Source organism: Erpetoichthys calabaricus, chromosome 2, assembly GCF_900747795.2.
Source record: "Erpetoichthys calabaricus chromosome 2, fErpCal1.3, whole genome shotgun sequence".
NCBI lineage: Eukaryota > Metazoa > Chordata > Cladistia > Polypteriformes > Polypteridae > Erpetoichthys > Erpetoichthys calabaricus.
The window spans coordinates 3,842,499-3,855,352 of NC_041395.2; the positions used below are offsets into that span (position 1 = coordinate 3,842,499).

Consider the following 12,854-nt stretch of genomic DNA (forward strand, 5'->3'; position numbering starts at 1 on the left):
TTTAGCTCTGTCAAAGTCTTCAGGTGTGCCGTGACGGTGGTGACACTCTGTTCCATATGCACCAGTCTTTCATTGCAGCAAGATGTCAAATAGCTCTGGAGAAGTATAAAACTGTCCATGGTAATACAGTAACATTGATCCAGCAGAGCATCAGTCAAAGTTGGCACAAATGACGTAGCAACGCCGTACTGATTGTATTTCAGATCAGACATTGTCCCTTTCCCAGTGTATATGACATTATTCCAGATGTATCCCATTTTAGATTCACAAAGCTCGTAAAACTTTATGCCAAATCTTGCTCTCTTTGACGCGATATACTGTATCCATGAGAGTCTGCCCTTATAAGCAATGAGACTTTCATCAATGCTAACTTCACAGTCCAAAATGTAAACGCTCTGAAATTTTGCTACAAACGCCGGGTATATCTCCCACATTTTCTTCATTTTGGGGGCTGGATGGGTATTTTCATCAAAGTCGTCATTGTTGGTATAGTACAGATATTCAATAATTAGTGGAAACCTGCACTCAGATGTAATACAATACAATACAGTTTATTTTTGTATAGCCCAAAATCACACAAGAAGTGCCACAATGGGCTTTAACAGGCCCTGCCTCTTGACAGCCCCCCAGCCTTGACTCTCTAAGAAGACAAAGAAAAACTCCCAAATAAACCCTTGTAGGGAAAAAAATGGAAGAAACCTGGGAAAGGCAGTTCAAAAAGAGACCCCTTACCAGGTAGGTTGGGTGTGAAGTGGCTGTCAAAGAGAATTGGGGTCAAAACAATACAATACAATACACAGAACAGAACACAAGTAATCCTCAGTACAGTATAAAAATAAAATTTTACAAGTATGGAGCAGAATTTAACAGTAGATGATATCACATAATATGATTTGGATTTGTTTAGACTCCTGGAGACCTCAGCCATCAAGCTGCCTCCCCATTTGGCCATTCCACAGCTGAAACAGCGCTGGGCCAGCCAATCCGATGAAAGGACCCCTCTTTCCCATGATTCCTGCGATCCTCCATCAGTGATGACTTTACCTTAGGCAGGCAAAACAACTCGACAGGTGGGCCGTGGCACCAAGTGCCACATTTGAGTACAGAGAAGAGAAACAGAATAGGTGAGGGTTAGTATCCAATTCTAACTATCATGTTACTTATGTTTTAGTGCTAATGACTGACAACAGAGATGCAGTCTGCACAGTTAATCAGCAGCTCTAGTCAGGGTGTGCTAAACTGAAGTAGTGAGTCTTCAGCCAGGATTTAAAAGCTGAGACTGAAGGGGCATCTCTTATAGTAACAGACAGACCACTCCACAGTTTAGGAGTACTATAACTAAAAGCTCAACCTCCCACTGTTGTTTTATTAATCCTTGGAATCATAAGCAGACCAGCATCTTGAGATCTTAATGTGTGCTCAGGTTTGTAAATCATGATAAGTTCAGACAAGTAAGCCGGACCTCGGCCATTTAATGCTTTATAAGTTAAAAGGAGGATTTTGAAATCTTCCCTAAACTTAACCGGGAGACAGTGTAAGGATTTAAGAACTGGAGTTATGTGTTCGTATTTTCTAGTTCTTGTAATAATTCTTGCAGCCACATTTTGGATTAACTGGAGGCTGTATAAAGAACAGTTTGAACATCCAGTGAACACCGCATTGCAGTAGTCAATCCTAGTAGAAATAAATGCATGAATTAATTTCTCAGAATCTTGTTTACTAAGAAAGTGCCTTAATTTCCTAACATTTTTAAGATGGAAGAAACATGTTTTGGACAACTTTGTAATATGCGCTTTAAAAGACATGCTAGAGTCAAAGATAACTCTGAGATTGCGAGCTGATTCAGTAAAATTAATGGTGATTCCAATTGAGTTAAATGATGACAAAATATTGTTGTGATCAGCATCATTCCCTCCAACAATTAACATCTCTGTTTTATCAGTGTTTAAAGACAAGTAGTTCTCATTCATCCACTTCTTTAATTCACTAACACAACTAATTAAAGACAATATTGGAGAAACTTCATTTGATTTAAATGAAAGGTATAACTGGGTGTCATCTGCATACGAGTGAAAATTAACATGATGTTTCCTAATGAGAGATCCAAGTAGAAGCATGTAAAGTGAAAACAGTAAAGGTCCCAGTACTGAGCCCTGCGGGGCACCATATCTTCCTTAGAAGGCTGGCGTCCTTCAACATCTGCAATAAGATGCTGCAGGTGTTCTATCAGACAGTTGTGGCGAACGCCCTCTTCTACGCGGTGGTGTGCTGGGGAGGCAGCATAAAGAAGAGGGACGCCTCACGCCTGGACAAACTGGTGAGGAAGGTCAGGCTCTATTGTAGGCACGGAGATGGACAGTTTGACATCTGTGGCGGAGCGACGGGCACTGAGCGGACTCCTGTCAATCATGGAGAATCCACTGCATCCACTGAACAGGATCATCTCCAGACAGAGGAGCAGCTTCAGCGACACACTGCTGTCACCGTCCTGCTCCACTGACAGACTGAGGAGATCGTTCCTCCCCCACACTATCCGACTCTTCAATTCCACTAGGGGGTAAACGTTAACATTATACAAGATTAGTGACTGTTATACCTGCCTTGCACTTTCCACCTTGCATTTTTTAACTTGCACTGCATTTTTATTACTATTTAATTAATATTGTTAAATAATCTATCTATCTATCTATCTATCTATCTATCTATCTATCTATCTATCTATCTATCTATCTATCTATCTATCTATCTATCTATCTATCTATCTATCTATCTCACTTCTGTGTATAATGATGGAGTCCTGTCAGCACATTTTTGTACATATTGGAATCGATTTGATAAGTAAGAACTAAACCAAGCGAGAACGGTGCCTGTAAGCCCCACATCATTTTCTAGCCTGTGCAGTAAAATCGAATGGTCAGTGGTGTCAAATGCTGCACTTAAGTCTAACAACATCATTACATTGGAGTTTCCTTCATCAGAGGATATCAGAATGTCGTTTACAACCCGCGTTTAGTGCCGTTTCTGTACTATGACCAGTGTGGACACCTGACAGGAATTTCTCAAATAAATTGCGATGCATAAGGTGTGACTGAAACTGATTAGCGACTACTTTTTCTAGTATTTTAGAGAGAAAGGGTAAATTTGAAATAGGTCTTGCAACAAACGCGCTATGTAGGCGCCTGACCTGATACAGACTCACACTAGATGCACGTATAAAAATAAACAAACTTTTATTTTTCTTCACCTGTGGGGCATGTCTTTCCTGTGACCCCACAGGCACAACACAGTCCTAAAAGACACAAATAATACACTTAAACACTCTTTTTTTCTTAGGGGCACGCTGACCCTGGCTTCTTCTTTGACGGCGGGTGGGTATCCGGCCAAAGACTTTGGACTCTGCCAGGCTTTCTTTCTCCCCATACCGGCTCTGGTGGGGTTATGGAGCCCCTGGAGTGTCGCGGCCTTCCTGCCGTGGGTGTGTGCTTAAGTGCGCTGTCTCTGGGTGCGCGCTTTGCGCATGCCTCACGCTGCTGTGCCAGATCATTACACAATTAATGCAGTTTCCTGGCTTGCAGACGGTCAGGAATCGTGCTGACTACACCAGTGTAACAAAGGCGCTATATAGGTGCCTGATCTGACACAGACTCACACTGGAGGCACGCATAAAAATCAACAAACTTTTATTTTTCTTCACCTGTGGGGCACGTCTTGCCTGTGACCCCACAGGCACAACACAGTCCCAAAAGACACAAATAATGCACTTAAACACTCTTTTCTTCCTCCACCACTCCAGGCAACCTCATTCTCATCCTCCTGATTCTGGCTCCTTGAGTGGTGGTTGCTGGGCCCTTTTATAGTCCACCCAGAAGTGCTCCAGGTGGCTGAACTCTGAGTTCCAGCAGCACTTCCGGATGTGGCGAATTCGCTGTCCATACGGGCTCAGGAGTCCCAGCTGCAGCACCCCCTGGCAGTGCCTGCGGGACACAGCAGGGCTGCACCCAACTTCAATTCCCATGGAGCCCTGCGGGAAACCGAGGCACCGCTCCAACCCAGGGGGGCAGCCATCTAGCGTCCAGGGGGAGGTATTGCACCGTCCAGTGTTGCCCCCCCTGAATTTAGAGTGAAGGGGTGTCCCGGTAGGGCATGGACCCCAGCTGCCTGCCACAGTCTAATTATTAAGTATGTGTGGGTCTAGGTCTGACTTTTTAAGTAATGGTTTAACAACTGACCACTTTGTTGCATCAGGTACTGTGCCTTGCAATAATGAACTACTGATAATGTTTAGAATAGGCACTGGAAGAACATTCTTTGAACTTTTTACTAGTTTTGTTGGCACTGGATCAGGGAACAAGTAATGGGCTTCATTTTAGAAATTAAAGTTAAGACTTCCTGTTTAGTTACAGGATTAAAATTACTAAAGTGCTGAATGCAATGTGAGGCAGGGTCTGCTAAACTAGTATGCGGTTTGTACTGTGATACTGAGATCTGGGATCTTATATTTTTAATTTTCTCAATGAAGAAGTTCATAAAGTCTGTACTGCTGTTCCACAAGGCTCTATCCTGGGTCTGCTGCTCTTTTCAATCTACATGCTTCCGTTAGGTCAGATTATCTCAGGGCATAATGTGAGCTACCACAGCTATGCTGATGACACGCAGCTGTATTTATCAATACAACCTGATGAACCCGACTCTATTGTTTCACACAAACAATGTCTTACTTGTGTTTCTGAATGGATGAGTAGTAATTTTCTCAAGCTAAATAAAGAGAAAACAGAAATTTTAGTGATTGGCAATAATGGATATAATGAGGTTATTAAAAATAAACTTGATGCATTAGGATTAAAAGTCAAGACAGAGGTAAAGAATTTAGGGGTAACTGTTGACTGTGACCTGAATTTTGAATCGCACATTAGTCAGATTACTAGGACAGCATTTTTTCACTTAAGAAATATAACAAAAGTTACACCTCTTATATCATTGCAAGATGCTGAGAAATTAGTTCACGCTTTTGTTTTCAGTCGACTAGATAGATAGATAGATAGATAGATAGATAGATAGATAGATAGATAGATAGCAGCATACTGATAAAAAACAATATTAAATTAAAGAGTAATAACAATGCAGGTATAACAGACAGTAACTTTGTATAATGTTAACGTTTACCCCCCAGTTGGAATTGAAGAGTCACATAATGTGGGAGAGGAACGATCTCCTTAGTTTGTCAGTGGAGCAGGACGGTGACAGCAGTCTGTCGTTGAAGCTGCTCCTCTGTCTGGAGATGATCCTGTTCAGTGGATTGACAGGAGTCTGCTCAGTGCCTGTCGCTCTGCCACGGATGTCAAACTGTCCAGCTCCGTGCCTACAATAGAGCCTGTCTTCCTCACCAGTTTGTCCTGGCGTGAGGCATCCTTCTTTTATATGCTGCCTCCCCAGCACACCACCGCGTAGAAGAGGGCGCTCGCCACAACCGTCTGATAGAACATCTGTAGCATCTTATTGCAGATGTTGAAGGACGCCAGCCTTCTAAGGAAGTATAGTCGTCTCTGTCCTCTCTTACACAGAGCATCAGTATTGGCAGTTCAGTCCAGTTTATCATCCAGCTGAACTCCCAGGTATTTATAGGTCTGCACCCTCTGCACACAGTCACCTCTGACGATCACGGGGTCCATGAAGGGTCTGGGCCTCCTAAAATCCACCACCAGCTCCTTGGTTTTGCTGGTGTTCAGGTGTAGGTGATTTGAGTCGCATCATTTAACAAAGTCCTTGATTAGGTTCCTATACTCCTCCTCCTGCCCACTCCTGATGCAGCCCACAATAGCAGTGTCGTCAGTGAACTTTTGCACGTGGCAGGACTCCGAGTTGTATTGGAAGTCCGATGTATATAGGCTGAACAGGACCGGAGAAAGTACAGTCCCCTGTGGCGCTCCTGTGTTGCTGACCACAATGTCAGACCTGCAGTTCCTAAGACGCACATACTGAGGTCTGTCTGTAAGATAGTCCACGATCCATGCCACCAGGTATGAGTCTACTCCCATCTCTGTCAGCTTGTCCCTAAGGAGCAGAGGTTGGATTGTGTTGAAGGCGCTACTTAGAGAGTCAGATGGAGGGGAGGGGTGATGTTAGAATGCGTGAGCTCATTCAGTGCAGCAGGAACAACGCACATGTTGATCTTTTTTTTCTTTCAGTACATGTGCCTTCCCTGTTTATTTATATATCTAGTGACTTCTCTGCCTATCTGTCTCTCTATTATGAAGTGCTCTGTCTGTCTGTGTGTTATGGATCTTAAAAATAACAGTTATAAGGACAGTTGTTCATGTTAATTGCAGTCTCAATTGTTAAAAAAATATTTTAAAAGGAGCATCCCACATGAAAATATAACGATCTCATTAACTGACAGTGCATACCAATTTATAAATTTTATGTTCGTTTGAGGTTAAAAAAAAAAAAAAAAGTAACACTTTATCCTCAGCGGGGAATCAAACTCAGGTCTGTGAGGCACGGCAAGAATGCTGCGCTCTGAGAGACCAATCTGCTGTGCCATCCTTGAACCTTTTGTGAAAGTGTTTATTTGATCTTTGGAACTCCGGCTTTACACATTCTATAGTTTATGCCTACATTTTGTAACATTTATTACTAAAATATGAAAAAGTTTCTGTTTTAACAATGTGTTTGCACAGATTACTGTAGAAACAGAACACACATGAAATGCGTGTGTTCCAAATAACGATCTATAATTTCCACTCTAAAACTCCACTTCACTCCCAGATAATCAATCAAGGCATGAGTTGGGAGAAGTTCGTGCACGTTCTAAGTCGGTGGGGGGATGGAATAGCTGGCTGCTGGCAGCTTGTCTTTATCAGCACATTTAGAGGACAAAAGACGTTGGCGGAAAGGTGTGAACGGATTTAAGGTGGGCCAGATCTACAAGTTTTTTCGTAGGCTCTGGTAATTCTAGTGTTAATGGATTATCAGAAAGAATTAATGAGGAACAGGAAGAGTTTGTGCGTGGCACTCTAAAATATTTACAGTCTAACTGGTGATTCCTCTTGCAGAATTTTCCAGAAGTATCCTATTTATTTCCTCCTCGAATGCATCAACATTTTAGTATCAATGAAGAGTTAAGCCACCAATAATTTAGAGTTTTGATGAGTTTTAAGAATGTTCTGCATTGTGCTTACAGTCCAGCAGCAATTTGTTCAAAATCTCCACAAATGTATTTGCAGTGTTGGACAAAGTTTTGGTCGCAGCTCCAATCTTTAAGTCATTGTGCAAATTGTGTCATGACATGCTACTTCAAGTGACAATGCCACCTGGTAATGGATCATTGCATCATGCAAATGGTATCACAAAATGGCCACTCACATTAGAAAACAAAAAATAAAATTAATGAAAGTGTATGCAACATTATATGCAAAAACAAAGGTAGGCATTCATGCCTTAAGAAATAAAGCTTTGATAAAAAAAAATTTTCTACCCAATAAAATGAGCACCTGGCTGTCTTTTTTCCATCTCACTAGCAGAGCTTACACATCTTTAAAACAAACATAAAGAGTCTTACTAAATCATTATCACAAAGTCAAGTTTGTTTTCCCGTGGCAATTCAAAGCTGCACTTTCTAACTCTGCACAATACTCTAAATACTGCTTTGCTTTTCAGCTTTCCCAGAATACACTGCTTTCCAGTTCAGCTTGACAAACTTTAAGGCTTTAGGCCTCCTCATATCTGAGATATGTCAGCTGAAAGGATTAAAGTATCTGCTATATGTGTCTGAATCAGTGAGCGACACACAATCTGCTGTAACATTTCTTCCATGAAAAATGAATCAGCCTGATTACACTTACCCACCACACCAACCTTTATGTAGGGTGGGCTTTCTTGCTTTCCTTGAGCTTATGTCATAAGGTTACCATGTGCCCTGAGCCAAAACAATGAAAACATTATTATTCAGTTACCCTACTTCTACACTCAATTGTTTTCTTTACCCCTCCATAAGAACTTCATGATGGATAACAACACATCTGGGGCCTCATGTATAAACGGTGCTTACCAGCAGCACCTGCATTGGTTTCCACTCAGCCATGTGCACAGTTTATTTGAACATCTTCCATACTGCAAACGCTTCAGAGCCTTTCCTGCAGGGACCTCGTGGTTCAGAAACAGTTTCATATCAAGAGCTCTAAACACACGTGACCTCACTGGAAACTTGCGTCACAATTTTAATATTACACAACCTGAGCCACTTTATGAACCATTTGCAATATCTGCATTATAAGTACACATATATTGTACTTATGCTTTAATATTGTATATTTTTCATTGTTTTTTGTCATATTATTATTATTTTACCATTTTATAGGAAAATAAGTTTATGGAGGATTTGCATATTGAATCTCATTGTACCATACAATAACAATTAAGGAATTCAATTCAATTCAATAGAAGAGAGTGCGTATTTACGGATGATGACGACTGCCTTCTAAGTCAATTGAGATTTCCAAGAGTTATCCTCTTGGCGCTGTGTGCTGTTAGATTAATAGGATGTGTACTTGATGTCATTTTTATGATGAAATGCATTCAAGTATGTATACTATATTGTAGTGGTCAGGGGCCGCTAAGATTCACACCGTCAAAGATGACGGTGATTTATTTATTTTAATAGAAGAGATCCCAGGAACGTCCCCAGCCTTGGATCGACCCACACACACTCACAACAGAGACAATAAAGCACACTGGGAAAGACAAACAATTACAAATACCCATCCATCCATCCATTTTCCAACCCGCTGAATCTGAACACAGGGTCACGGGGGTCTGCTGGAGCCAATCCCAGCCAACACAGGGCACAAGGCAGGAACCAATCCTGGGCAGGGTGCAATTACAAATATAATGACCCAAAATAATTAATGAAAACAGTAATACCACCCCTGACCCCTTCGGCGATATTACATATAAACACAAACACCTCACAGCAAAGTCCATATAAACCAACCCAGATGAAGATGAAAAGTGACCAAGTTAAGTCCAACGATCTGTATGTTGAAAAAGAGAAGGAAAAATACAGTCCTACCAGTAGTTACTGATGATGTGGATGAAATCAGATGGTTGATTCAGGAGCGCTCCACTCTTCCGGAAAACCAAATAATCCAACACAGTTCTCAGTGCACAGGTAGACAGACAATCCAGACCCCAACAAACGAATACAGTCAAGGACAAAAAGATTAGAGTTCCAATAACAGCAGGCAGAAACGACAGATAACCGCAACACACACTGCACCAAAACAAAAAAAAAACTTTCTCCTCTCTCTTTGCCCTCTGCCCTCCTTTTAACTACCTGTGGCCACCTTTGACCCCAGCAGCCCCAGCAAGGACTGCTGGGAGATGCAGTTCTTATAAAGTAGCACTGCTACAACATTATACAGACATATTTTTAAGTTCATTTAAGTAATGTACACTGTTAATAATTAAACGTTTGGGCATGGTGGAGCAGTGGTAGCAATGATCTGGCACCCCATCCAGGGATTGCTCCTCCCTCCCACGGTATGCTTGCTGGAACTGGAATGATCCTGGATAGGATGTATGGATGGAATAATTAAACATGTGTTACAATGATTTTTCAATGTTCCTTAAAAGCTTTGATGAATCAGCGTTCTAAGCTTACAGCTGGTTTTTGATTTATTACAGAGTCCATATTGTGGTGATTGGTTATGTGGAGAAAGAAAATGGATGGACAGGAAGTGGGGGTTGGTACGTTTGACAGACACAGTACTGCTGCAGTAAATTATTTCATCTGACCTCTTCTTTTTTATTTTGGGCACTGTGCGACTTTTGAGTGTCATTCCAACAAGTTCCTTTTGTTGCTTATACCACTGCCTCAGCCAGCAAAAAGTACATTTTTTCTTGCCTCCACTTAACTGAATAGGACCTTCATTTTGCATTCAGTGAAGTTCTTCTTTTTTATATGTACTTTTGGCATTGTCTTTTAACAAAACACTCAACTGAAAGGGTGATTTAACTTCATTTTCAAATTCAAAAATGCAACATTATGGAAGGAGTCAAATGGGGCTGTAGGCATGTGCACATACATTAAATTTTATGCTCAATGGGATTTGTAAAATGGAAGTGACTGGAACTTCATGTACGCGCAGTATTATGCATCTGGAATTTTTGTGCATACGCACACTTCTGTTTTTGTCTGTACTCCATGTTTTAGTGTGAATTCTACACACGACATTATATATGAGGCCTCTGGTCTCTGCTACATGTGGCTGAATTCTAGGCCAATTGTTAGAAGGTGCCATAATTCATGGACTTGCTCTTTTAGTGCCTTCACGTCTTTTTGCACGTCTCAGTGATAACTATATTCATCTCAGCATCAGCCATTGTGAGTCATGTTCAAGTTTGTGGTGTAAAAGGCATAGTAGAAGAAAATTTAGAAATAGACAAAAGGAAGGAGAAAACTGTAGTCAAACATTCCAGGTAGGTCAACACCAGAAGAGATAAAAATCAGCAGAAGACCAAAGTCCAATACACAAGATACATGTGGAACTCAAAACTCAGGTAGGAAACTTAGAAACACTTAAAGAATTGCTGAAGAATTTCCAGAAATTTGGAAGATTGTGAACAGCATCTCAGCATTCTTACTTTTTCATATTCTTTCCATGTCTGTTAAAAGTGGAGAAACGCCATTCTGTGTTCTTCTGGTACTTTGTCAGTGTATTTCCTAAATGTCACATGTCCTCTTTATGTCTCCTTTATATACACTTTCAACTACAAAAATATCAGAATAATATTACCATTTGCATAATTTTATTTTGTAAAATGTCACAGTTTGCAGTTTTAAATCAATATACTGTTCATTTTTTACTTAGTGTTATGCATGTGGCCATTTGTAAAATAAAACAGTTAACCTCACAGGTGTTGTGCTTTTATTAAAGTAAAATTCAATGGCTCAGTGTGATCAATTCTGATGTTTTCACAGAGATGTTATTTAGTAAAAAAATGACAGAATGTGTGCAATGTCTTTATATCTTACAGAGAGAAACGGATAAGTTACACTTTGTATTATGAATGTATGGAGTACTTTGGAGACCAAAAGGACTTTAATGAATCTTTGAGGCTTACAAACAATGAAGTCCATGTCAACCCATACTTGACCAAGGAGACACTGAAGACAATCAGCAACTTTATAAAATATTCCTCAATTAAAGCTGACATCATAGTGGATTATGATGATGATGACTGGTACATAAGTGAAAGTAAAAAATTTGTTCAGTTCTTGTCAGACTGTCTAGATGGGATATCTTCTATATGGTAAATAATCTGACGTTCAGTATATTTATTGTTCATTCAACACTCTTTTCTCTCTTCTTCTTTTTAATTTATAGTGTCATTTTGTGCATCAGCATCTGCTTTCAGCCTGATATTCACCTGAATCATTTTCGGATACAGAACAGAATTAACAGCTCCTTTCATTTAGATCACGTTGCCCAGTTCCAGGTTTCATCCGTTAGTCACACCAAAGGTGATCTTCTCAACTGGTTATATGCCCTTGAAGTTCTGCTCAAGCCAGTCTAATAGTCACTGGAGGAACAACACAGTAAAATAATGCATTTCGAAGATGTCACCATGTTTTTCGTAAATCTTAGCATGTACAGCATGACAGGTCAGTTACATAATCAGTGCAAGTCCCGGCTGTGCAGGACATCAGGTCACCAGTATAATGTTATACAAACTTCTTGACAAGCTGCCCTTTCTTGCGTGTTTTGTGATTTTTTTTTCTCTGAATTTGTTTTGGTTTTGAAAATAAATAAATAAATAAAGTTTTTTCCATTTCTTCTGGGAAATGATAAAGAAAGAAAGACTTTTCCTTACAATTTTATAATTTTGGATACAAATATGCAAGGAATGACAGCTCAAACTGGGGACCCATGAAACAATTGTGTGTCTTTTTATTTTATTTTATTGGTGTTCCTGTCCAGAAGTTTTCTTCACTTAGGCCAGCTGTAGACATTTTGTCCCTGGTTATGACTTTAGACAGATGTTCTACTACAGCCTCATGTGACCTAACCAATGACAGAATAAGAGTGTGGATCAATTTATTGGCACCAGTCACCGGCCCTGTTATGTCTGCACTCGGCCCAAACTACCCAGTGATTTGTTTCTTCTTCTGCTTGTCCTGATTGGAGCTCTCTGCTGTTTTAGTCCTTAACATTCTGATGACGGTTGTGGTTATCCCCTGTTTTTAATGAATGGTGTAGTTTTGAGCCCTGTGTACACCTGACTCTCATTTCTCTCTTTATAAATGTAAATTGTGTTTTAGGCCTGTGATTTTTTGTGTTAAAACCTCTTTTCTTGTTTTCACATCATGTTTATTTTTTTTTTTTTACATTTGCTAATGGACTTTTCAGCTCAACTCCTCTGAAACGTCTATAAATAGTATATACAGTACAGTGATAAGACAATGCTATTTTAATTATTATTTTGTTCACTCTGGTGAGTTATAAGAACACTAGTCGAACAAGTTTGGCAAAGTACCTAAGCTAAAGCAGCGACTCTTTGTAATTGCGATTGTCCCAGATGTCTGAGGTTTGTGTGTCTAAGGGAGTGTAAAGTCTAATTTGTGCAGGATATTTGTCATCTCTCGTGTATTTTGTCTTCAGTCCTGCATTCTCTTGACTGAAGTCACTGATGACACCAATCTTCCCAATGCTGGTCACTCCTGACTGAGGTGTTTCTCTCACTGGCTCATCTGTGATTCTTTGTTTATCTCCTGTTCTCGTACAACTCAGGTCTCAGGTACTCTGCGCCACAAGTGACCTGGCGCCTTGTGTATAAACGGTGCGTATGCACAAAAA

General features: G+C 40.4%; 1 protein-coding gene across 5 annotated transcripts in view; it reads left to right on the plus strand.

Annotated features, from left to right (window-relative positions):
- LOC114669445 (uncharacterized) overlaps positions 1 to 12,854 on the plus strand; it is a 488,735-nt gene that overhangs the window by 63,078 nt on the left and 412,803 nt on the right. For 2 of the 5 annotated variants that reach the window (XM_051923211.1, XM_051923217.1), the window contains exon 4: positions 11,035 to 11,310. The exons of the other annotated variants lie outside the window; for them this stretch is intronic. In XM_051923211.1, coding sequence (XP_051779171.1) covers positions 11,035 to 11,310 — 276 coding nt within the window. The remainder of the gene's footprint in view (positions 1 to 11,034; positions 11,311 to 12,854) is intronic. 5 annotated transcript variants of the gene reach the window in all.